Consider the following 27682-nt stretch of genomic DNA (forward strand, 5'->3'; position numbering starts at 1 on the left):
ATTCCAGTGTCCAAAGAGCCAAACATGGATAGCTCCTGAGCAGGTTTGGGAACAGAACAGGGCTCTACAATGTTGCACAAATACAAAAGTATGGATCTCGATAGTGAACTGACCAGAGAGGCGTCACTGTGCTAATAAACCATAAACATGTATCGTCTCCAAAGACGTTAAATTTCTATGCGCAAAGCTGTCTGTTCAATCCTGAAGTAGCGCAACATCAGCTATTAACAAAGGTAACAGGCCAAAAACTCTTATATTTCAATGATCCACATTTAAGTAATGGTCTGACTACAAAAATAATGCTTTAATTAATGCAGTTGCTTTTTAGTTACTGGAAGTTGCTCTGAATAACAGGTTGTGTTAGGAAGAGGACTGTTTTGTGAAACTTCAATTGATTATTAATTATTTTGTTTATTTTTTTAGTTCATGCATTTTATTTATTATTATTATTATTATTATTATTATTAACTTTTATTAAAGTTCAGTCATGTCAGATGATACTTTTTGTGTCTTTCGGCCATTACCCACACTTTATGCGTCTTCAGGAGCAGGTGTAAATTTCGTTCATACCTACAAACATTTTGATGAATCTGGATATTTATGAAAAAAGTAATTTACGAACTATTTACATACGAATTTGTTCTGCTCGCGTTACATGAATGAGGCACACTTGAGTAAAAAAAAAAAAAATATATATATATATAACATTTAAACGACAAATGTCAAATACCAATAATAAACAACCAATCTTAATAAATGTCAGTGTAAATGTATGCAGTGACAATTAATTGTTATTTAATAAATAATTCATTATTTAATTCATTTTGTTAAGCCTCACATTTGGGAGCCATTAAATAATATGTGGTGTCTTTACCTGTTCAGTTTCAGCTTGGACAAGGACGTCATCATATAGAGTGACATTACATATAATATAGTGGAATTAGCTACAATGAATTATTATTAATGGATTATTATGCTCATTGATCTGCTGAAGGTTCTTGGCTCTGAAATTGAGTCTGAAAGCAATAATTCTGTACAAGAAAGGTGCACACAAACAGCTAACCAGAGACTGGTTTTATCACACAACTGATTTATTAAAGGTAATATCAAATAATGAATATTGATAACATTACTATATTAATGAAAAGGACTACAGCAATACATGTGGGAGGAGTGAGATTAATACATTAGGGAATTCTTCTATGATAACTACCCTAAATTCTAAAAGGGCTATACCTTATCCCAGCAATATACAACACTACCCCAGAGTTATGAAATGAAATTAAATGAGCCACGTGACCTTACATGTTCCTGGAGCAGCATTGAGACCATGCGCAGGACTTCAGGGTTTTCTGGAGCTCCTCGCAGACGCAGGCCTTTTAACATTGCAGCAGTGGCCAATCCTCTTCTTCCACTGGGCTTTTGGTCAGAGACACAGCCTTGGACATGGCGACCACTCCACCGGAACAGGTGGCATTCTGAGGGTGCATGCGGGGATTCTCCTTCGCAGGGTCTGCTTCCTTGTGAGAGCCATGGGTATGTTTGTCTGTCTTGGGCTGCAGACCGGGGTCTGATGAATTTACGACATTTGACAAGACAAAGACTTTAGGCGAAAGACTCCTGAAATCTCTTTCTGTTGAATGAGTATCCAAGATTTCTGAATCATGCTCTTGCAATTATTATGAAACAAAGCTCCTAATGCAATCTTATTACACGTTTCTCACATGAGCATATTGTTTCAGGATAGCCTAGAGTGAGTTGATTACATTTGAGAGACTAATTAAGATGCAGCATAAAAGATTATATGTTAACCCAAAGTAATATCATTCAGACAAAACCATGGTTTACATAATTCTTAACATATAATACACACCACAGATAGCTGCTTCATGATTAAAATTTTGAACATATCATTATAATTACATTTTGATTGTCCAACTAGAATAACTTTTACACAGTCATATCCCATATGCAACTTGAAACTGTATTTAAACCAATAGGAATTAAGGTTTATTTCCATGGTTAGCAAAGCTTTTGATTAAGCAGTTTTACAGAGCGCATAAGTTGACCCTTGAGGTTCTTGAACCCTTGGGTTGGGGTTGGGGAAAGTGGAGCTGTCTCTGAAAGTGACCAGTCTAAATTCCAAGTGTGTGTGTGTGTATATATATATATGTGTATATATATATATATATATATATATATATACACATATATATATATCTCCTGTAGCTGTTGGCTGCTGACAGGCATTTGTCCACTATGAGGTGAGGACATCCTCCAGGGCCAGAGGGCCAGGCTTGTCTGGACAGAAAACATGGAGAAACAAGCTGTCCACACTTATTGCTGTCTAACACTTTCCTGCTGCACTCATCAGCAGGCTTTCAGCTCTGTCATTTTCTGTTTCTGCTTTTTCTCCACGTGTTCGTATAACTGTCAAGCACTTTTTCTCTCCCTCTCCACCCACTGTGGTCTAGAAAACCTAAACACAACAGTATGTAAGATGCAAAGCAAATAGGAGTACAGCTGCATTCTGAAATAATACAAATATATTGTCATTAAAACACTATAAGGCTTTACACATTTAAAAATAATTTTTTTTTTTTAAAAACCTACAACTTAAAACAAAAATTTGTGACCCCCACTGCAAATTATACAATTTGAAGAAGTTTACTTTAAACAAGTAAATCAATCAAAAATAACAATTTTAAATACTTTAACAAAAGGTTATTTCTCCAAATTTAAAGTCAAATGGCACTTTAATGACTACTGTGCTCTGTCTGCTGCTTATTACTAGTATCTTTAACACGTGTCTATCTAGAGCACCCTTTTGCTGAAATGTCCTGCGGATGCTTGATTGAATCCATTTTGCCCTCCACACTGCAGGTTTCCAGCCCAAATCATCACAAAGCCTCTGCCATACTTCACTATAGACAGCGTGTTCTTTCCAGTCGTCATCCTCCTCCAGACATACAGCTGCTACATAGGCCTGAAATGTTCCTGTTTTATTTCATTACTCCTCAGAACCAAATCCACAAACTTGTGTCTTATTTATATGGTTTTGAGTATATTGGAGCTGACATTTTCTTGTGCTTTTGGGTCAGTAGAGGTGTAGGACTTGAATTTGGGCGTGGAGACCTTCGTGTTTAATATACACCTAACCATGCAAACTGAAATATCAGTGTCTGCTGCCAGCGAATCTTGCTGCAAGTTATTTGTAGTCTTTTGGACATTTTTTTTTTTGGTCATACACCTCCTCAGTAGTGCCTGTGTTCCTTTAAACTTTGAACTTGTGAACTATGTGGTAGATTTCTCTAGGAACATTCAGTGCTATATTTAGTATCTATATTTTAGGGAGGCACCTATTTGAATTTTTCGGGCCGATATGATAACCTATTATTAGCCAAAACGAATGTAAATAAACGATAATTTTACCTTTTTGAAATGAAAGCAGGTTCACATTGGATTAAATGTCGCTGTTTTCTTGATTTTGTGTGCTCATTGAGTCTGGCTTGCTCGATTTAATGTTTTTGCGCTCTTGCATTAAAGACAGTGATCTCACTCCATATACTTTCATGTGTTTTATATATGAAGGCTCCTGCACTGTGATGGTTGATAGTATCTTTGTTATTTAACCTGCTGTATGTGAGAGTTCACACCGCTGTGTGTGTATGTAATGAGCTTCACTGATATATTAAACAATTTTTAGCCATGGGGAAATCCCAGAAACTGTGAAAAACCTCCACATGGCAACAATAGTTGTGTATTTACAGACATCAGTGCATATCCGCAAGCACAAAAAAGGCGCCAAGTTATCAGTTGTAATATCAGCTAAAATTCCGATATTGGACCAATAACAATTACTAAAAAAAATCGACATATCAGCAAATATATTGGCAACTGATATGTTGTGTATCACTAATATATTTATTTCTTCTCATAACTTTTTGGACAACGTGATCTAACTATATTTCCTGGTTATTGATATGTTTTATCTCGTAATGAGATGCATGTAATGAAGCCATTGAGTCCTTGAGATAATACTTGATCTGCAGATGTGTGCTCTTATGCGGGATTCTGTTCAGGTGGTTGAATAATTCAGAGACTGCAGTAGTCATTAAAATTGCATTTTGTGTTGAATTTGGAAAAAACACTTGGTACCTTTATTAGATGTGTTAATTAATTACACACACACACACACACACACACACACACATACCTATGGACACATTATTGAGTAGCCAGTCAACCTACCATTGTCTATTTTTGGACTGTAGGAGGAAACCGAAGCACCTGGAGGAGAACACCAAACTCCTCACAAACAGTCACCCAGAACGGGGCTTGAATCCACAATGCCAGGGGCTGTGTGACTACAACACTACCCGTTGCACCACCATGCCGCCCTAGTAATTGTATAAAGCTCCTTAAATGGTTCTTGATTTATTGGTTTGTTGCAAATTAATGAAAGTTGGTAAATTGCATTAATAAACCTAACTTGCAATTGGATTTTGTAATAATTTTGATTGCATCTGTAGTGCTGAGGGGATTTATACATATATATGCTTCACTTGACTTTCAGTATTGGAAACTTTCGTGGATGTACTAGTGCTCTAGAGCTATAAGAGATATAGGTCATGTATAGAGACAGTGTAAATAGCAGGGGAACAAAATCAGATTTGATCACAGATTTGGCTGTTGTTATTTGTGAGTTTATATTCACTGACCACAAACTCATTTGTACCTCAAAAAGAGCCTCGACCCGGCATTGGTTAGTTCACAAGCTCAGCAGGTTGGCTCAGAACTTGGCAACATTTACACACGTTATATGTCACAGAGAGATGCTTTAAACTGTTATACTGAATAAATAAGTAATTCTTAGTCATTAACATGTTCTTTAGTGGTAGATAATCTAGTATTTATTTTGATGTTGGTGTTGGTGTATTTTATGAACAAAACCTTGTGTTCCTTTTTATGTTTCTGCATTTATTAGTCCTGCTCTCCATATTTTCTGTACAACACAATGACATAATAAAAGCCACATGTAAACAAAGACATTGTTATGAAGGACCAAAGCTTTTCCAGACCTTCCAATGAAAAGAGTATGTATTTTGGGCTTTTCTGTTTTTGAATTGCCAGAAACACCTTTGTGACAATAGTTATATGGCAAATGGCATTCTGGCAAAACTAGGCTTGCTTAGGCTTTCTTTGCTCTTATCCTTAGATTCAACCTACATTCATGAATGTGGCAAAAGTGCAGGGTGTCTAGGCCTGTAGTGTGCATATAAACATACAGTTATTCTGTAACGGCACTTTAGTTCTTTTCTTTTATTGTGTCATTTTAAATAGTTTGAATAATTTTTATCATGTTTTCTTTTACTTTTTTAATATATTTCCTTTTATTGCAATATTTTAATTGTTTTAATGGACTAGAAAGGTGCTCTATAAATAAACTTGCCTTGCCTTTAGTGGCAGATCCAGTGGTGAAGTGTAAAGGGTGTTTCTCCAGTACTCCTACGCTTGGAAGTTGCCACTGATTTGAGTAACTCTATAGATCACCCATGATTTCCTTCCTAGTGTAAATACACAGAGCAACAGCCTACCTGTGTTCTTTTTCAGAAGATTCCCTTTGAACTGGCACAGTTTCTTTTTATCTGATAAGATTTTTAAAGCATTTGTTGATCAAAAACAAACAAAAGGTAGAATGGTAGCTGGGTAAGTTCACCAGTGTGTAATTTCTAAGATTAATGACTATAAACTTGGAAGAAGTGAGGGATATATTTGGAAGCTCATAGACAGGTGCTAGCCTGATGATCATTTGTTTGAGTGTTTTCATCCCTGGATCTCATGTCTGTTGTTTGTACAGGAACATCTGCCATAAGAAAACACCCCATCTAGGATTTAGTTTTTGTTTTGTATATGTATATATTTTTATGTATTATATATGTTCTTATAATATCTACTAGTAAAATTTTAGATTCTTAAATTCTTTGTGGATTAATTTCTCTCTCTCTCTCTCTCTCTCTCTCTCTCTCTCTCTCTCACACACACTCTGTTACCTGTCACTTGTCTAGCACATGAGTACTTGCCCCTGGAATTATGGGCCACTTCAGCACCTCTCAGCAACAGCTCAGATTTATCACCCTTCATTCTTCTTTTTTTCCTGTCTCTCCATCATCTGTCTTTCCTAACCATCCACTTCTTACGATATTCTCCTCAGCACTGGCTGGGCTGATTTCCTCATTGTGTCTGTAATTTAAGTGAACTATATTTTCCCTCTTTCTATCTTTTTGTCTCTGCTGCAGGAGTAAGATACAGAGGAGCTCGGAGATTTACTGCCCCGAGTATTCACTCCTAGTGTATTTATTATTTTACTGCATCACCTTTCTGTAATTCTTCTTCTCTTAGCAGCAGCAGAACAGTGGCGTGACTTATAGCTTCTCTCCACACTGCTATTAACCTACACATTGTAAAGTAGTCCATTTTCCTGTGGTGAATCTGACCTTGGGAGGCAATAAAAATGTGACTGTGTACATGGCTGTGCACAGTGGAAAATAATTACTTTGTCACTGTATGCAAGACTGTTAGAGTGCATATAGAGAAATAGGCTGGATTTCTTTCTCAAGTTCCAAAAGAGTTTGTCCTTCCAACTGTTACCTTGGCAATGCTCACTTAGGGGTAGAACCCAGGAAATCTTTGAAGCTATTTTGTGACAACGCAAATAAATAATTTTCCTAATCAAATACAAATCTAGATACTTTCCATTCAATTATATGTATAATTTAGTACATGCCTTATATTGAGGATTATTTGCCGTATCATTCTTATAAAGAAAGTAAACATTCTATTAAAAAAAAATAACCTCCACTCAAAAACAAGGCCAATCCAAGCCACTCGACTGTGCCTCAAGCTCATGGAAATGAATGCAAGGAAATGGAGTGGAAGCTGTTCTTTGTGTGAGGCTTTTGGTATTAGAGTTGTTGGGGCTGTGGTATTGGCAGTGATTAGGTCTAAGTCTCTGTCCTGCACCCTCCTGAGCTCCTCATTCCATTTTTAGCCCCAGTATCAGCCCCTTAAATCCCACTCAATAAACAAGTGCAGTGTGGCTCTGCTGTGATGGAGAGCCAAAGATCCAGCGTTGATCCACTTTTGCGTCCTTCACAACACATTTTTTTTTCTGTCCAGAAACTGGGGCACTTTTTTAAACCCCAACTCATTCCTTCAGAATGTCATCACTTCCCAGAACACAGTTCTACAAAACTCACTTATTTCTGAATTGCTTGGCATTTGTCCTCTCCATTTTTACACCCGCACAAAGCAATTTCTCCTTTATGATACCCATATTTAAACCTTGCACCTGCTGATATTGATCTGATCTTTCTTTGATACTACACCATAATGCCAAAAAATTTGCTGAGAGCTGGTCATCAAACATTTCTTCTGAAATCAATGAGTATGTTCTCCTTGCTGCAAAAAACAAAATCTTCACTTCTCCAAAGGATTTAGACTACCTGTTAGAACATTCTCTGTGAGGATTTGATGGCATTCTTCCAAAAGGTCATTAGGATCCGATCAGTTGCTGGGTTTTAATGGCTAGTTCTGGATCACAATCACCAAGTCATCTCAAAGATACTGGACAGAACTCCTTCACTGCAGGGAATGCATTCAAATCATAGAGAAGCCCATCATGGTACACCAATAATCGACTCCATGCCATACTCCTAACAATACAGTTGCCTATTTCTGTAAGATGATTGGAAATGTAAGCCACTCAGGATAAGAGCATCTGCCTACAGCTGTAAATGTGAATATCGCTGTGACTATCTGACTGTAGTTGATTTATAGCTACACTGTGAATTTATGGACTAAATTGCAACAGTAGATTGAAAGCGATGGAGACACAGAGAAAAAGAGAGAGAGAGAGAGAGAGACACTATACAGAATGTGACTGAACATATCCACAGCATGTGAATGGAATGCCAACCAGACCTGCCAAAACTGCTCACTAGATTTGTAAGTTTATTTGAATGGGAAACAGAATAGCTCCTTCAAACCTGACAGAGCATACAACCGTGTTATAGATTCAGCAAGTTATATCTCTCCAGCATCAGCACTGTTTTGGCGTATTGTCCCAGATTCCCTTTAATCATTTCCTGATACTTTTTCTTTTTTGGTGTTCATGTTTGTGCTGCAAACTAAGGCATGAGAAGGTTTGGCCAGTGGTCATCAGATAATAAACGGCCCTGTCATCCAGTCCAGTGCAATCTGCCCACTTTGATATATCTCCAAACGCCCACTATTGGCACAATCGTAAATCCTCAGTCATCGTGTCACTTCAATTAAAGAAAACAATAGTAATGTACAACCCCATTTACACCTACATAAAACACAGGGAGGACGTTCCTGGAATACAAATGACAGAGAACAGAGTTTAGCTCAACATTGTAGCCTCCACACACTTTCAGAAAAACTGTCATTGTGATGATACCATTTACTGTCAGAGGTGGGACCGATGAAGGGAAGTTTTAGTACCATTTATTAGGAAAAATAATATAATCGTAAATAATTGTGGATCATTAAGTTGAATCAATTTCATAGATCCCATTTGAACTCCAGACTTTTATGTAAAGTACCTTCAAGCAGGGTTTGAATTACAGGGTGGGTGTCTGACCCTACTTATAAAGACTTGGACTCGCTGCAAAATGAGGCGAAAACATTTCCCATCGAAAAATCACCTGAAATCGTAAATATTACAGTATTTTTCCAATATTCATGCCTGGAAGTATTTTGTAATACATTTTCAGACACCACTAAATTAATTTCATGTCCCTGCCTGCCTTACTCCAATCACTGTCAAGTCTGACAAGACACTGTGTATTAATGTAAGTAGCTAACTATTCAGCTTAATGCACTTTATTGCCTTCTGAGTCTCTGAATATGATTTTTGTCAACTACATATTGATGAATGCTAACATCAGCTAGTTTACTGTAAAAATTGCAAGTTCACTGAAGCACATGTCTGCTCTTTACTGGTTTCGCTATATATTCTGAAGAATTAATTGACATCATTGTCACTATGTAATTTGCACTCTGCCTTCAAGGTAAACACATGGGCTTTAGCAGACAACATTGTATCTGTACAGGACGTTTTTTATTCCGACAGTGTACAGGTCGCAAAGCCTCAACTGACCACACTTTATAGATCTTGTGAAATGTATCCATATGCATTACTCTCAAACTAATGTTAATATTCTGAACTCAGCACTGATTTATATATCTTAGTGGTACATAAAGATTGGACTTCATTCACAGAGGCCCTAAGAATCCAGCACTGAAGCCAGTTGCTAAAATTCTGCATGTTTCCTCATGTTTTCTTTAACATCATGTGGCTGGCTGGGTGCGTGTGTTATTTACCTGTGGAGGAGACGGCTATAGTGCACCAGGATGCACTATGGCATGCAGGTAAACCAGTGGTGGTAAGATGACGCTTTTGGAAATGTTCTGCTGGAAAACCTTGGGTCCTAATAGAGTCAACCAAGGCAGATATACTAGAAGGCAGATGGGTTTAACAAAGAAGTACAGATGTGCATCATGTGTGTAACAGTGAAAAAGGCATGTTGTAAAAATGTGACTATACATAGTGAGAGAGCATATACAGAGAGAATAGAATTAGCTTCAAAATTGATCTTTGAGGCACTCCCCAAGGGGAGGAAGGAGGGATATGGTCATAAAGTGATAAAAAATTTGACAAACAGGGAGGGATCTTTTGTGACCCACATGGGTCAAGGCCATTTTTTAAATAGTCTGTGATGTAGTATAAAAAGGGGGCGGCATAGTGGCACAGCAGTTCCAGGGTCCTGGGGTTGTGGGTTCAAGCCCAACTCCTGACTGACTTCGAGTAGTTTGGTGTGTTCTCCCATTGTCTGCATGGGTTTCCTCCTACTGAAACTGTGTTCAAAAACACATATTGGCTATTCATGGGTTCATGGGTGTGGTGTGTGAAGGAAAAGGAAGCTGTTTTTTCTGCTGTGTGTGTTTCGCTACACTCTATTTAATACTTAAGAAGCACAAAAGAAGCAACTCAAGAACCTTATGTTGACAGTCCTTATTTTAAAATATAAATAGGCCTACTTTTACTTGTGTATGGATTTAGTCTACTCTACCCACCTCGGATCATTAAGAGCAAACTGCACAATCTCAATAAAAGGACCCTACTGCCCAATACTTCAATCACTACAAATGAAATGCTGTCAGTGTAGAAGAGAAGATATATCACAGGACTGGTCTGTCGTCTTATTTGTTCACAGAAAATCAATAAACCGCATACTGAGCCGAGTCTGAGCCTTGCAGCCCAGAAATATAAAATTTGGACATCATATTGTTAGCCATTAAAATTAAAATAGCCATTAAAGTCTTCATGTATGTAGGGAAACCAGTGTTTCATGAAGTGAAATGATCCCCACATACTGTGTTCTGCTTCTTATTCTCTGCTGAAGGTATTGCCTCACCTTGACACCACCTTGCAAAGCCAGAATAATGTTTCTTCTCCCCTCAGCCCTGAAGTCACTTGGCCGACCTACTTTTCCCTGGCCATCCATCACATACACTGAGAATATCATCTTGGCTTTGAAAAACACCAGTTTACGAGGGTTTGTTAAACAAAACGCTCATCTATTCTCTTCATCTATTCTCTTCATCTATTCTCTTCATCTTCTATTCATCTTCTTCAAACACAAGTATAAAGTCTATTACTTTCTTCAATTTGAATATATTGTATAAAGATAATATCTTCTTCCTGTTACGGAGAAAGGTTGGGTGAGCAAGTGGCTACATACCTTTGGTCAGGTGTAATTTTCTAGACGTGATAGGCTCTAGATAGGGTCAGCTCTTAGACCACTGCATTTTGTATAAATATAATTGTTTAATCTAATCATGACTTGTTTCTACTCACCTCTGTGGTTACAGTTTTTTAATAACGCCTGGGTCAACGAACCATTCCCACAATTGTGATGTTTTTTTTAATCATATAGGCCACGCTTAGTCTTAATATTCTTCTTTGCTTTGTTCTGGATCTTTAGACTTTTTTTTTTGCTTGTTATAGATCACTATTGTTCTGAGTTTTGTATTAAAATTTGTGAACCTTCTGGACCCCAAGAAGGAGCTAGTGATCTCTACAAGGGGAGACAGTGAGAGAAAAAGGTCAGAGTTCTATCCACTTCTGCAGGATTTAATACATTAAGGGAGTACAGCGCATATATCTTGCACTACACTGATGATACCCCCCAGCTGACGAAGCAGAAGAGTTGTAAATTATAGTCATCAACTTCTTTATTCACACACCCTCCACTCTTTCCCTCACAGTCATCAAAATGGCATCTTCATCAAGAAGGCAAGCTTTGGATATGCTGCCCTTAATAGCTCATTATAACCTACTTATTTGTGATTACCAGTCTTTCTAACACATTAAATATGTCCCTTCAACAATTCTACATTTTAGTTTACTTTTCTTATCAAAAAAGTAAAAAAAAACCCAAAAGTTAAAAGAAAGCACTGTCTTTAGCTACCATTATGTGGAAGCAAATGGATACTAGCGTGCTGCTCTCATTATTTCTCTGACGAATAAGCTAAATCAAGCTGGTAATGACTTGAATTCCAGTGGTGAACATTAAATAGTGTTATATCTGTTATATAGCAAATCCTGCAGTAAATCCTTAGTAAATCCCCAATTGCATATTAAGGGTGAATAAATAAAATTTAAGAAGCATGTTGTCACTGTCTAAAGAAAAACATGTGTCTCTATAAAGGTAACTTTACAGGAGAATGAAAAAACCCCAGCTTTCAGTAAAAAGAACAAAAGATTTTATTAGAAGTCATTTTGGAGCATTTCTATTGTTCCATTTATCAAGAAATTCTAACATAAAGTGAAAATTGGTCGCAGTGTTCAAATTATGCAGTAAAAATGGAGATATGTTTTTTTTGCTTAACAATGATATGAAAAATTTTTATCTGTGCAAGACTCCTATCTTAAACTGTACATACCCCCATGAAATTTTATTAGGGGCCTGTATGAAGTGTTTTATAATTTTAAATGTTAAATCTTGTGGAGATCATAATCAATTGGTTACAAACTACTAAAGTTTATAATATATCACAATATAAAACCACACCAAACTCCTTTCTTCCTGTCTAATAAAGTTATCACACATTCTTTCTAGAATGCTTGCATTGTGATATTTGGCTTTTCCTCCACTTCTTTGAGGGAAATTGCCTCTCCACTCTAGTGTCCCAAGGCTTGCAATGAACAAAAGTTCAACAATAATTATATGTGATGACTGGGGCATTGCTAAAGAGGCTGGCTGTTCATAGACCTCTGTCCAAGCACATTAATAGAGAGGCTAAGGGAAGGAAAACAATGTGGGGGAGATACAAAGACTGGATTGCAGCTGGAGTCAGTGCTTCAAGAACCACCACACACAGACGTATGCAAGACATGGGTTTCAGCGTCGCATTCCTTGTGTCAACAAGAGACAGCGTCAGAAGCGTCTTGCTTCCTAACAGGAATGGATTGCTGCTGAGTGGTCCAAAGGTATGTTCTCTGATAAAAGTAAATTTTGCATTTCCTTTGGAAATCAAAGTTCCAGAGTCTGGAGGAAGAGAGGAGAGGCACAGAATCCACGTTGCTTGAGGTCCAGTGTAAAGTTTCTACAGTCAGTGATGGTTTGGGGTGCCATGTCATCTGCTGGTGATGATCCACTGTGTTTTCTGAGGTCCTTGGTCAAAGCAGCCGACTACCAGGAAGTTTTATAGCACTTCATGCTTCCTGCAGCTGACCAACTTTATGGATATGCAGATTTCATTTTCCAACAGGACTTGGCACCTGCACACAGTGCCAAAGCTACCAGTACCTGGTTTAAGGACCATGGTCTCCCTGATCTTAATTGGCCAAGAAACTTGCCTGAACTTAACCCCATAGAAAATCTTTGTATAGAAGGAAGATGCAATGTGCCAAACCCAACAATGCAGAAGAGCTGAAGGCCACTATCAGAGCAACCTGGGCTCTCACCTGAGCAGTGCCACAGACTGAACGCCTCCATGCCACCCGCATTGATGCAGTAATTCACGCGAAAGGAGCCCCAACTAAGTACTGAATGTTGTACATACTCATATCTTTCATGTTCGTATTTTTAAATTTTATATTTATAAAAATCCTTTTTTGTATTGGTCTTAAGTAATATTCTTATTTTCTGAGATACTGAATTTGGGGTTTTCATTAGTTGTCAGTTATAATAATCAACATAAAAGAAATAAACACTTGAAATATATCAGTCTGTGTGTAATAAATGGGTATAATATACAAGCTTCACATTTTTAATGAAATTACTGAAACAAATCTTTCTCATGATATTCTAATCCACAGTAATAACACAGTATTTGTGTGTATGTGTATGTAGGTCCACTTGTCCCCCAAAGAATTTTAGATTTACTTCAACTGGAAGGTGAGCATTTAAGAGATTTTTTTTATATATTACTGTAAGTACTCATTTGATTTGTTAATGATTCTTGGAATTTGACCAGTTTTCCTCATGGCTAATTCAACCCACTAGCTCTGTCTGCCCATGATGCTATTGGGGTCAGAGGGTGATGGTAAACAAATACTACCACCAAGTTGTGTACAACCAGCCTCCACTGCAAACAAAATGTCACTGATAAGCTCTGCACCTTTGAAGGAGGATCAAACAATTGTTTTTTAAAAAGTCTGCATTGACTCCCATCACAATAGTTTGTGTAGGAGCTTCTGTAAGTGCCACAAACACTGTTTAAATGAGTTATTCTGCTTTTCCCATGATGTAAACAAACTGCACAGGGAAACAAATTGCACTCTTGCTCAGTTGATCTTGTACAATGAGTATTTTTGTTGTTTTGTGTGTTCTAGTAATTTCCAGCTTTGACCTTGCCTGCCTCTTTCATGCTGTGTGGTTCTGGGTTAGGTCATGTTAACCTCTATGGCTTGTTTTCTTCCCCACAGCCTCTAGTGATGGCAATTACAGGAACAGTCCTAATAATAATAAATAAACTCAGCTTTTGAATCCAGCCCCCAGGCCCCCATTCATTACCACACCCCGGAGTGCACTCCATCCTGTACAACAGCTTCATGTTCCTTTTCCTTTTGACATTGTTCCTCTCAACACATTAAGTAATTTTGCAGGTTTTGTGGCCAGCGCAATTTATGCATAAACTGTTTTTTTTGCTCTGGAGAAATCTTGCATATGATGGAAGTAAATGTCAGCTGTCTTTAGTAGCTAATGCACATTCTGCTAAATGCCATCCTGAGAACATCTGAACTGGTGTGAGCCATTTAGATTTGTTCACCCTCCAAAAACTAACAATAAAATATTTTTTTTTCCTCTTTAATACACACAGTGACCTTTTTTCTGTTTACTTCAGCATCAGTAAAATCTCCAAAAATTAGTATACAATGGTATCTGGTGTTCTGTGCTAGAATAACAGTTTTATAGTTTGGTTTATTCTGACTTTCATTTATTTTACAATCACTACAGGAGATCTATAATAGGTTTAGTTTTGGGGTTAGATACGTTTAGTATTAAGGTGCTTAAAAAGGGCTATAAACATATATTTCATATTTAATTTTTTTTTTGTTATTAGTGTCGCAGTCACATAGCTCCACGGACCTGAAGGTTGTGGGTTTGAGTCCCGCTCCGGGTGACTGTGAGGAGTTTGGTGGTTTCCTCCGGGTGCTCCTGTTTCCACCCAGGGTCCAAAAACACATGTTGGTAGGTGGATTGGTGACGATAAATTGTTTGTAGGTGTGAGTGTGCGTTGCCCTGTGAAGGAGTGTATTCCTGCCTTGCGCCCAATGATTCCAGGTAGGCCCTGGACCCACCGTGACCCTGAACTGGATAAGAGGTTACAGATAATGAATGAATGAATTTTAGCCATTGTGCCATTGTATAACATGCAGTGAAATATGTCCTCTGCATTTAACACATCAGTGGCAGTGAATACACACATGCACACAAGTGCATTAGGGACAGTGAGCACACACAAACCTGGAGCAGCAGGAAGCCATACCCGTGCTTGGAGAGTAGTTGGTGGTTAGGTGCCTTGCCCAAGGACACATTAGGCCACAACCACTTCATATTAGCCATGACTGCCCCCATATTAGGCCACAGCTGTTGACCCCGATGGGACAAAGGTGAGGATAGGGTTAAATTATTAATATTTTTTGTTGTTTTGTTAAAATTAGAGTTGTTGTTAGGGTTAGATTTGGTGTTAGGGTAACACATTATTGTTACTGAGACATATCCAAATGATACTGTGCTTCCCATTACATCCCACTCATACACATCACCCACTGCATTGTTCACAAGTCAAAGTAGAAAAGAAACTAATCTTTCTGATGGTTGTTAATACATTTTCAGGACACTGGATTTTGATAGTCACTAGGTTATTCAGAGCAACTAACACTTCTAATCAACTTAGAGAGGTAGGCCATTGTAGTGTTTACCTGGGCAGGCAAACCAGCCCTGGTCTGACACGTTGATGTGGTTTTACACAACTCTAACACTAAGCATAACTCAGACCATAGCTCTTTCGGTTTTACATTCCTTTGTTCCATAAACGATTGCCTCCGCTAACAACCACCTAAACTGCTGATCCCCCCATGGCCGAGAATCAACGAGCTGTTCACTATGCAGACATTTACTGCTCTGGGCCTCAGTAAGCACCCAGAGAAACTGCCTTTATTAGATATGTATAAAGAGCATAACAGCATCACTCAGCTGCTCGTGTGCTCCACAGTGCAGACCTATCTCAGTGTTATTGTAAGAGTCTGACACGGTACAATATCTGGAACCTAATGAGGATCTATGAGCCCAATAAAAGAGGATCCACAGATCCAGTGGGTTTTAAAGAGAACAATAGCTCTAACAAACTTCATGGAAGTGATGGAGTAACTTTAATATGAGCTCGTTGGGAGACATTTGGTTTTCATGAGGTTTTATTCTTTTTGATCACTCACTTTTCTCAGTCCAAATCCTGAACAAATGTTCTACCAAGCGTCACTCACAAATGCACTGTTAAAGGAACACTAAGATATGGGTTTTTCGCTCCTCAAGCTCCCCCTAGTGTAATTCATTTTGACAACACTAATGAAATAAATGGGAAGGAAGAGAGAGTGGAAGGGATTTCCTACCCTCTTACAAAAGTTACATAATGCAGTTTCTGCAGTGCTGAGCTCAGAATAGCAATGACAAAGGCCCTACTGTCTTTATTACAAGTCAGTGAAGCATCAAAAATAGTTTAAACGATGGAATTTTAAGGTACAAATATTACAATGTTCCTTTAGGCACCAACTATCATGAGGTGTGACAAGCTTTAGATTATATAGAATGATAGTTAACTTCATGAAGGTTGGTACCAGTACCATGTTATGGGTTTGGGCAATGGAGCAGAATGATCGAGAAACCCAGTGATGATGCTTCAAAGGTGATAATCCTCACCTTTAAGAAACGATTGGGAGCTAGAGAACACTCACTGAAGTTTAACAGCTTGCTAAGTAAAATATAAGTACAGGGGTTGGACAATGAAACTGAAACACCTGTCATTTTAGTGTGAGAGGTTTCATGGCTAAATTGGACCAGCCCGGTGGCCAATCTTCATTAATTGCACATTGCACCAGTAAGAGTAGAGTGTGAAGGTTCAATTAGCAGAGGGTAAGAGCACAGTTTTGCTCAAAATATTGCAATGCACACAACATTATGGGTGACATACCAGAGTTCAAAAGAGGACAAATTGTTGGTGCACGTTTTGCGGGCGCATCTGTGACCAAGACAGCAAGTCTTTGTGATGTATCAAGAGCCACGGTATCCAGGGTAATATCAGCATACCACCAAGAAGGACGAAACATATCCAACAGGACTAACTGTGGACGCAAGAGGAAGCTGTCTGAAAGTGATGTTCGGGTGCTGACCCAGATTGTATCCAAAAAACATAAATCCACGGCTGCCCAAATCACGGCAGAATTAAATGTGCACCTCAACTCTCCTGTTTCCACCAGAACTGTCCGTCGGGAGCTCCACAGGGTCAATATACATGGCCGCGCTGCTATAGCCAAACCTTTGGTCACTCATGCCAATGCAAAACGTCGGTTTCAATGGTGCAAGGAGCGCAAATCTTGAGTCCGACATCCGAGAGAGTTACGGTGTGGAGAAGCCCCAAAGAAGCATACTACCCAGACTGTTGCATGCCCAGAGTGAAGCATGGGGGTGGATCAGTGATGGATTGGGCTGCCATATCATGGCATTCCCATGGCCCAATACTTGTGCTAGATGGGCGCGTCCACTGCCAAGGACTAACAAATCATTTTGAAGGACCATGTGCATCCAATTGTTCAAACATTGCATCCTGAAGGCGGTGCTGTGTATCAGGATGAAAATGCACCAATACACACAGCAAGACTGGTGAAAGATTGGTTTGATGAACATGAAAGTGAAGTTGAACATCTCCCATGGCCTGCACAGTCACCAGATCTAAATAATATTGAGCCACTCTGGGGTGTTTTGGAGGAGCGAGTCAGGAAGCGTTTTCCTCCACCAGCATCACGTAGTGACCTGGCCACTATCCTGCAAGAAGAATAGCTTAAAATCCCTCTGACCACTGTGCAGGACTTGTATCTGTCATTCCCAAGACAAACTGACGCTGTATTGGCCACAAAAGGAGGCCCTATACCATACTAATAAATTATTGTGGTCTAAAACCAGGTGTTTCAGTTTCATTGTCCAACCCCTGTATGTGTATATGTAACGTTATATTCCATATAACTTAAAAGAATAACAATTAAAGGGGATTAGAAAGCTGAAGTTTCCCAGAGTGTAATATATCACCTGTAGAAATATTCACAGCATTTTTAGAAGCAGTTCGAAACAACCTTACTGGACTATATTACTATTGTAACAAACCACATTTAGGAGTTTTGTGTGTTCTCTCTGTATCTGCATAGGTTTCCACACAGTACTCCGGTTTTATCCCACAGTCCAACAACACAGGTTAGTAGGAGGATTGGATATTCAAGTGTTTGTATGTGTGAGTGTGCGAGGACTGGGTGAGTGCCTTGTCCAGTGATTCTGGGTTGGCTCCAGACCCACTATGACCCAATGAATCAATTAATGAAGTCTAGGCACGTGAACAGTGAAATCAGGTGTATATTTGGTGATTCTCCTGGTCAGTTACCTAATGTGCTGGCCAGTTGTACACACGATATAAAATACACCCCTATGCAATAGTAGAAAAATTGTATGATTAACTACTATCCAAAGACCGAATTCTCACTTGGCAGCACAATGAAATGTTGGTAACATCACTCTTTGCAGAGGGATCAGAGAGCTCAGGTCACTGAGTTGTTGTTCTCTCCAAGTCTGCTCCACAGCTGCTGGGAGTTGCACAGGTTAGTCACTCTTAGTGCCTGTCCTGAGCCTGGGTGGAATGGGAGGGTGGTGTCAGGAAGAGTATCCAGCATAAAACCTGTGCCAAATCTGGATTGGTTGATCTGTGGCGACCCCTCACAGGAGCAGCCTCAAACGGAATAACAGCTACGACTTCCCACTTGCATAAAGGAAAAGATGTGGGATTCAGAATGTACTCTGCATTTTGGTACTGTGAGGAAGACGGATGTGTGCTGTAGTTTCTTACTGGATTGAATGAGTGTAATTTGCTGTGGAACTGTTGCTATGAGAGACTGCCTGTGCCTTTTCTGGTTTTAATGCTGCACTTCCAAACTACTGGACAATGTTGATGTAGCTAATTGAGCTTAAGCAAACTGGCAAACTGATAATATATTGTTTTAAGCAAGTGTGTCACATTTCACACATTCAAAACATATGTTGTGGGAGTTTTTCTTTTATTTATTTATTTTTTTTCATTTGATAACCTCATGTGAAAGCAGGCGCGCTGCAGGTAGTGTCGCAGTCACACAGCTCCAGGGACCTGTGTGAGGAGTCTGTGAGGAGTTTGGTGTGTTCTAACCGTGTCCGCGTGGGTTTCCTCCGGGTGCTCCAGTTTCTTCCCACAGTCCAAAAACACACGTTGGTAGGTGGATTGGCGACTCAAAAAGTGTGTGTGTGTGTGTGTGTGTGTCTGTGTTGCCCTGTGAAGGACTGGCGCCCCCTCCAGGGTGTATTCCTGCCTTGCGCCCAATGATTCCAGGTAGGCTCTGGACCCACTGCGACCCTGAACTGGATTAGTGGTTACAGATAATGAATGAATGAATGTGTAAGCAGGGTATGGATGTTTCAGTTTTAATGTGACACATGTTTGAAGTCATGTAACTTCTTAATTCATCTAATTTTTTCAGCTTCTGCCACAAGGCTGAATGGCTAATCATGTCCAGTGATTCAATCTTACATTTATGCTCTGACGGTGGTGTCATCATTTTGCCATTTACTGAAAATAAAATGCCAGTGAATGTCTGTTCAGGTAAGGTTCTTGTCTGACTGATATTGACACGTTAAATATAACTCAGACTGCTCCTCAGATCACAACTAAATCATTCATGACTGTGAGGCAGTGCAGTTATAGCTTTCTCCTATATTATTGGAATTATTTACCTTGAATACATTCAGAAGTGGGGGCAGCACAGTGGCACAGCGGGTAGTGTCGCAGTCACACAGGTTGTGGTGGATTGGCGACTCAAAAGTGTCCATGAGTGAATGTGTGAGTGTGTGTGCTGCCCTGTGAAGGACTGGTGCCCCCTCCAGGGAGTATTCCCGCTTTGAATGAATGAATGAATGAACATTCAGAAGTGCTTAATTTTCACAAGCATATTTTAAACTTGGTTTAGAGAATACATCTGTTTGAATACAATTTATTGAGACAGAATGAATCTAATGGTAGTGGTGGATACTCTCTTGGTCATAAGTATGTGTTCAGTCTAGTGGGGTAAGAGAGGAGTTTCCAGATGTTGTCTTAGAAGATACTGCCATCTAGTGGTGTAGTAAATACGGTGTAGGGCTATGCCTTAAGTTATTAAACAGGATGTTTAAGTTTGAGACATCACTGAAATATGTAAGATATTAAGTTGTAATGTATGGAGGTATATTAGGGTCAAAAGTTTTGTTCATTTGAAAAAAAAAAATCTGAAACTGAAAGTTCAAATCTTGAAATTGAAATTTGAAAAATACAACTGTGTATTCAAAATTTTAAAAAAGTGTAGGATTTTTTTTTTAAAATTTAAATAGAATTTTGATTCAATTATTAAATAAATAATTGCAGATTTTTTTGTTTTCAGATTGAAATCTTAATTTATTTTAGTTTCCTACCTTTTTTCGGTCACAGATCTTATTTTCACTTTCGGATCCTTGTTTTTTAGTTTTAAAACTTTTGACCCTAATATAGCTCCATAGAAATGACACTGTGAAGTTAAAAAAGTTAAACTTGAGTTAAATACTTCTGTAAATTAAGATTAGTCATTGCACTTCAAAAGAGTATTCCCAGGTGAAGTCTATTTTCACGGTTTGTCTGTGTCACTATTACAAAGCCTTTCTAATTAAAACAGGAGTGAAAGGGGCTTTAGGCTCTTGGGCTAGGCGCCTGACGTAGTGGGCCACAGTGTGCTGCCACCACTCAACAAAGGCCACCTCAAAAAGCTGATGAAGAAATGGTGACTGCTTAATTATTCATTCCCATCTATTCAGCATTTTAATCCTGTCTGAGAGCTGAGGTGACTTTGTAATCACTACATAAACCTGCTAATTATTTCATGATCTTCTAAAGCCTTTGGTGCTCTTTCATTGAAAGATATCAAGTGGAGACCAGAGAGAGCGTTAGGTAGCACGATTTAGCAGAGGCTTGGAAGAGCCTGGGGCTGGATTCACAAAAGCATTTCCAAAGTAGGAAAGCAGGAGTTTAAGATAAACACTAAGAAGTACATAATGCTCTTAAATGTTACTCTACAAAAAAATCTTAAGACATTGCCAAATGTTACCTTAAAGTCTTATTTACGTTTTCTCAAGGCTCTTCATTGTTTTTCTTCTGTAGGGAATTTGTAGTGAAAGGTTCTGTGCTGCATTTTACAGTTTATGAATGCAGCAAGACACATTTTTAAAAAATAACTGGATTATTACTGGTATTCAGTTAAATCAGTGCGGCAGATCGCAAGATGTGTGAAATCAAAGCAAGCATTCAAAAAATATTAGTAAACACAGACAAGAAATGGAGGAAATAGCCAACATTAAATAAACAAAGACTCAAGTTTGTCATTATTTTCCTCATGTAGAAACTATTATTAGAAACTACCTTCCCTTTTTATCTTGTTCAATTAGACTTTGCAGATAGGAATTCAGCTATGTACATTGTTATTGTTAGAGGCTTAGATGTCATAATTAGCTATAAGTGTTTAAGAAAATATCTAAGAACATTTTTATAGAATACAAATTTCTTATGATTTTTGAAAACGATTTACCTTTTAGCTCAAGTATGATGTCCAGAAAAAAATAGCCTTGTTCTTTGGAGTGATGGAGCTCAATCCAATACCTTCAGGATGAGCTGGGGTAGTGATTGTGGTCCAGAACTACTGCAGTACCAGTACCACACCTCACAAAACTTTAACTGGCTGAAAATCATCTAATGTAAAGTGGAATAGAGGATGTTACTGCAGCAAACCCTCTATCATTAACCTTGATTTCAGATAAAATATGTTGTATGTGCATGTGTCTACAGGTGTTTTAGCATTATTGCATTATACTATGAAAATAATGGCTCTTGTGTTATGTTTGATCTTCTACAAATGTAATCTGCATTGTTGATTAAGAGAACAAGAAATAAATGATAAACACATCAGGTGTGTGCAGGGGTTCTCATGTAATTTTTCTTAAATTTCTACTTTACAAACACAAAACAGTTCAAAACTAATTCCATCCCTTTACATCTTTCCGAGTAAACGACTGCCCACCTGTCTGTCTGGACACTGATGGATGACTGTCGAGATCCTCCTCCACGCTTCAGACCAGCTGCCCACGCTCCAGCAACCACCAAGTGCCTTGAAGCTGTCCCTACACTGAAGTTCTCATGGACTACTAACTATCATCACCAGTAGATTGACCAGAGGAGGATGGGTCACCCCTTGTGAGCCTTGGTTCCTCCCAAGGTTTCTTCCTCAGCTGGGGGAGTTTTTCCTTGCCACTGTCGCCCCTGGCTTGCTCACTTGAGGGTTTTACATTTGTCTTTACATTTCATGTCAAATCTTGTCTTACTGGAATTCTGTGAAGCTGCTTTGTGACAACATCAGTTGTGAAAAGCGCTATATAAATAAATTTGATTTGATTTGATTTGATGTAATTCAATAGCCCACTGTCTCATAAAGAGATTAATCTCACAGTGGTGTGCTTCATTATTCCACTAATTTGCCTTGAGTAGTCAAGTAATACCAGCTTCAAAGAAAAACACTGGATTAGTATATTAGAAAGTGATTAGCATGACCCAGAGTGCACACCATAGAGAAAGTTACCAGGTAACCAGACATGAAAGCTAACGACGCACCATGCATGTGTTTAATAATCATAGGTGTGTTTAATAACCTCAGAGCTGCTTTTTCCATATCAGCTATATAACATAATAATGACTAATTATAATGTAGACTTCAGGCGGTCCCCTGTGGCCTCACATGCTCTGCTGGGAAGAAACATGCAAATTAGGCCTTGAATATTTTGTACACCAATCACATCTAAACACACACTTTCAGTTAATAGAGCGGAAATGATCCATTATTGACTTGGGAACATTTAAGTTTACTTTTTACCTTTGTTTTTTTTTTTTTGTTTTTTTTACAAATATTACAGTATCCATTACAAATCCCTAAAATAATTTGGAGAAGAACTGATCAGGGCTCATTTTACCAAAAGTATCACCTCTATCATCTTTGCATATTCATCATCATGCTTTCAGGAAACCCAAGCCACTTCTATTGTCTTAGCTCACAGATTAACCTTTTGGCTAACATCATGCTCAGTGATGGAGGTGAGGTCACTCTACACTCTTTAAAAAAAAAGTAATGCTGTAGAAGAACCGCTTTTGGTTCCATTAAGAACCATATTTTTAAGAGATGTGTGGGTGTACCTGCCCAGAGTGAAGTATAAATTCAGATTTAGAATTTCACAGACCTGTACTATATGTAATAGATCCATGTAATATCAGACGTTAGTTTATTAGATTGATTTTTTGGAGACTGAAGCAGGTTATAAATACATTTTTAGAAAAAATGTGCCATTAAAGGTACAGACAATGTAAATATCCCTTCAAACATACAGCAGGTGTCTTAAAGTCCAGTTGTGGACCTTGCAGGTATATTACATTCTCTTCTCCAGAAAGAACTTGAATATGTGTCTGTTTACACAATAGAATTGTTTTAAATAGAAAAACAACATAAAAGAAATGGAATTTAGGCGATCATTTTAACTTCAGAATCTACAAATGAAATAAAATTATATGCATCATTGATGGTCCCGTCAGGTGACAGTGAAAAGTACCACCAAAGTCACAGCTTTTCTGAATATGTACTGACTTAATGGTATGAATCTTAATTTCTTTATATATTTGATTACTGGCAATTCAAGTAAAGGCTTCCAAGATATTCCAGACATGTACTTGTGTGTACAGTAAGACACCATTTTGAACATTGTATTAGAGTAATAATAATTGGGCCTCTGTGTGAAGGCCCACATTCTTTGAACCAGATTACAGTTCCATCAAGCAGTATTCATTCATTGGTTCTCCAACAGAGAAGCAGCTTACAGGCTGCTGGTTCTAACTTAATAGAAAGTCTTCTTTTGAAAAACAGCAAAAAACAGAATGAATAGCATTCACACTGATAACGTTCATCAAAAGAACCATCAGTCAGAGTCTTTCGGTCTCTGAGACGCTGCTGTAGCACCAGTAAGACATGGCATCGTGTCTTTGGATGAACACAGCTCAGGTTAAGCTGTGTTCAGAAGCACATGTTTGTATTTGTCATTGCTGCTGTTAACCCTACACTACTGGACTGCTCAACACACTTGGAGGAGAACACCAATATGCACTTAGGAACATTATCTTGTTGTACAGTGCTTCATAGGCAAAGTTCTGATGTAATTGCTGATATATGAAGCTTGACAAATTAGCATTAATGAAGGTAATGGACAATATCCACTTTTCAAACCAGGAGCGCTGATGGAGGTCTGCAAAATAAACAAAAGGCAAAAAAAGCATGTCTGTTCCTGTTAGACAGTCTTACTGCTGGTGCGAATGCAAGTTCATGTAGAGGTCTTTCCCCTCAGGAAACCTTGGAGAAGGCCCACTTTCATCATCGTGCATTCATATAAGTATAGAACTTAGCAATCAACCTGTAACCACAGGCAAGCAACTTCGGAAAAAGCAAGATACAAAAGCTAGGTAGAGGATTTAGTAGCAAAATACGTATGTACATTACTCCACTATATGTACAAAACTATACAAAAATATCAGTCGTCAAGCCCCTCTGTAGATCTGTGATTTATATCAGAACCTGATCATCGTCAAAGTCTCTGTAGCGTTCCAAATGGAGTAGACATCTGTGCAAAACATTTGGAGCTGAAAAGTCATAAAAATTGACCATTTAAGGCTTGAAAATAATGACATTCTTAATAAAACACGCTGCTCATGAAGCATGTGTGGACTCTCTCTCTCTCTCTATATATATAATTTTCAAATGTGTTAATGCAACTAAAGGCATCCAGTTGCAAACACAGCTCGAATAATCTCCACAACTTCAGGTCAACATACTCAGTGCCAAGTGTGGGCTAAAGGGGACTAAACACCCTGCATTGGACCATGGACCAGTGGAACTATGTTCTCTGAATGTAGAGTGACATTTGTGGACCGACATCAGAACCTGACCTCACTAATGCTCTCATGGTAAAATGCAATCAGATTCTCAGAGCAATGTTTAATTAACAGATTTTTTTCAGAAAAGTATATAAGCTGTTACTAAAATAACATTGAAACAAACGCCCTAAATATACCCTCGAAGAAACATGGGATGAGCAGGGGTCCACAAGTGTTTGTACAGATGGTGTGTATGAAGCTGATTTAACAGCAGGCCAAATCTGATCTGAGACCAGCAGCAGTCGTTTGTATTGTGATGTACTATGTTGGCATTGGTCAGAATTTCAGATTGCCGTTGGAGTCCTGATGTAACTGTGTATATTATGCAGCTGAGACTGTCTGGTCAAACTGAAGGAAGCATCCTCTATGATGGATTTATGTCCATTATATTCATTATAGTCCCGGCTCTTTCTCTATCATGTATTCAGCACGAGAGCTGATATGAAAGAGTGGTCAGTGCAGTTTCTCCATGATGCTCCGGTCTATGTACAGGACTGTGGTTTGTTCTCAGTGAGACAGGGAAGATGGTAATGTGAGGAAGCTCAGCCTGTGGTCAGCTCACTGTGTGCGGGGGGCTCCAGGGTTTCTGCGATCTCTGACAGCTCATCCAGCAGCTCTGTGAAGGACGGCCTCCGAAATGCTTCCAGCTGAAAGAACAAGGCCAGATGCACACAGATCAGCCATATCATTAAAATTATTTCTTTTTTTCTACACTCAGTGTCCATTCTCTCAGCACCAATGATCATACAGTTGCATTTGTAGTTCTACTATTAAAGGCTAAGCACCAGCTACATGAAAGTGTCAAACAAATAAATACAGTGGAATTTGAGTTCCTAACTTGTGTTTATTGATAGTCAGAAAACATGTTATTTCTTACTAATTCAAGAAATAAGGTTTAAACGGTGTTCGGAAACTCTAATAGGTGTCTTGCCTGTGACGTAGATGGTGGACAACAACTCTAGAAGTTGTACTTAATTTAATGCAAAATGACTAAAAGGTGTGTTGTTTTTGGCTGCAATAATTCAATGTACAGTGGGACATCTGTGCACAAATGGCCCAAAGATTCCAAAATATCCAGAAAATGGACTAAATTTGTCAATTTTAAACGGGCACTTTGGAAAGGACCATCCGCTCACTCCGTTATCTGTAGCTCATTTCACTGGCGCTTTTCCAACAATATGGGCATGTAAGGAAACCAACGAAAGGTGTTCAAGAGCCTCTGTAACATGGAGGTAAACAGGGTAAGGACACTCACTTCGCCTGTTTTAGTTGGTGTTAGTTAACGTTAGCTTGACTTGCTAAACTCGGTGTCTCAGATTATACTCGGCTACGTAGCTGCATTACGGAGGTTTATAGTGTCGGATGAATTCGAGTTTGACTTCGATCACATTCACAAGAATAACGGTACCTCTAAATCTGAGTTTAGCTTATTGCTAGGCTATTGTCATGAATAATGTTGGTTATTTAGCTAGATAGATACTGCCATAACAGTCAGTCATAACGGTGTTTTACCGCGGCGTTGTTCAGCTGTTGTCCACCAGTGATGTCACGGTTGTGTTCAAGAATTTCCGTAGCGAGCTCAGTTTTTTTTCCGTTAATTTAATCAAATTGTCAGTTTTAAAGCAAATTAAGCTGCTATTTTCATTTTAATTCATACTTATATATGTCAGTAACTAAAATAATGTGAAATATTCATGGATGTCCATTAAGTGGTGCTTAGCCTTTAAAGACTGTAGACCAACTGTTGCTCACATTTCACCCTGTTCTTCAATGGTCAGGGCCACCACAGAGCAGGTATGATTTGGGTGCTTGGCCATTCCCATGCTGCAGTGACATTTACATGGGGGTGGTGTGTTAGTGTGTGTTGTGTGTGTGTGTGTCGTCCACTCACTGTCCACTCTGTTAGACACACCTACCTTGTTGGTCAACTCCTTAAAATGTCCAGACCTGATTTGATAATGGTTTAATGCTAGAACTGGCCTTTAATGATAATCTACATACCAAACAACAACTGACTGCCAGGTCCAGTACACTCTGTGGACACCCTGTGACCATCTTCCTGAAAGCTGACACGTCCAAACCGTAGTCCTGCAACACACAAAGAGAGGCGTGTGAGAGGATATAAACACACTTAAAAACAGTGGAACCTGGATCTTAATGTATAATATATTCTGTATTTTTCCTTGTTTATTTAATCATGTAATAAACTTCTACTTAAAGAGTTACTGGGGAGTAGCACATCATGTCAAAAATATAGTCAAGGCATCTCTCAAAGTAGTACCCTGAGGCTGGCCACTGGAGTAGACAGCTGTATTTTTTCTAACAAAAGTTAGAATCACGTGGCTTGGAGTAGGATGTTACATTGTTGGTTTTTTCCTTTTTAGAGACTTACTTGGTTTGATCATATAACAAACATGAATGTTGTTGAGGGATGGGAGTGGTGGTGGGGACAGTTGGGGGTTGACCAAAGCACAGATAACCTGTTTCCACAAATAATTTTTGTTGTTATGTGTTTATGTTTATGTTATGTTTATTTGAATTGCTTTAGAGCTGCTCCACTTAGATGCAAAATAAACACTGGAAAAACAATGAGTGAAAGGAAAAGACGGGAAAGACAAACAGAGATGCCAAAATGGCGTACACAAACAATGGATTTTTCCTGACCTGGAGGGAAAAGCAGAATAAATCAGCTGTTTTTTATTTTTATTTATTGATTTTTCTCTTGTTTTATTTTTTTGTTCTCTTTTAACAGATTTTCTTTGTCCTTTTCTGTTTTTTT

The 27682-nt window shown here is 38.6% G+C and overlaps 2 protein-coding genes across 3 annotated transcripts in view; one reads left to right on the plus strand and one right to left on the minus strand.

Moving 5' to 3' along the window:
* The window catches only part of LOC136677668 (NMDA receptor synaptonuclear signaling and neuronal migration factor-like), a 135962-nt gene that overhangs the window by 65377 nt on the left and 42903 nt on the right, over positions 1-27682 (plus strand). The window lies entirely within an intron of this gene.
* LOC136677669 (dual specificity testis-specific protein kinase 1-like) overlaps positions 23208-27682 on the minus strand; it is a 37123-nt gene continuing 32648 nt past the window's right edge. For both annotated transcript variants that reach the window (XM_066655263.1, XM_066655264.1), the window contains 2 exons: positions 26905-26991; positions 23208-25550 (listed from right to left, as the gene is read on the minus strand). In XM_066655263.1, coding sequence (XP_066511360.1) covers positions 25446-25550; positions 26905-26991 — 192 coding nt within the window. In that variant the 3' untranslated portion in view covers positions 23208-25445. The remainder of the gene's footprint in view (positions 25551-26904; positions 26992-27682) is intronic.

This window comes from Hoplias malabaricus, chromosome Y (genome assembly GCF_029633855.1).
Source record: "Hoplias malabaricus isolate fHopMal1 chromosome Y, fHopMal1.hap1, whole genome shotgun sequence".
NCBI lineage: Eukaryota > Metazoa > Chordata > Actinopteri > Characiformes > Erythrinidae > Hoplias > Hoplias malabaricus.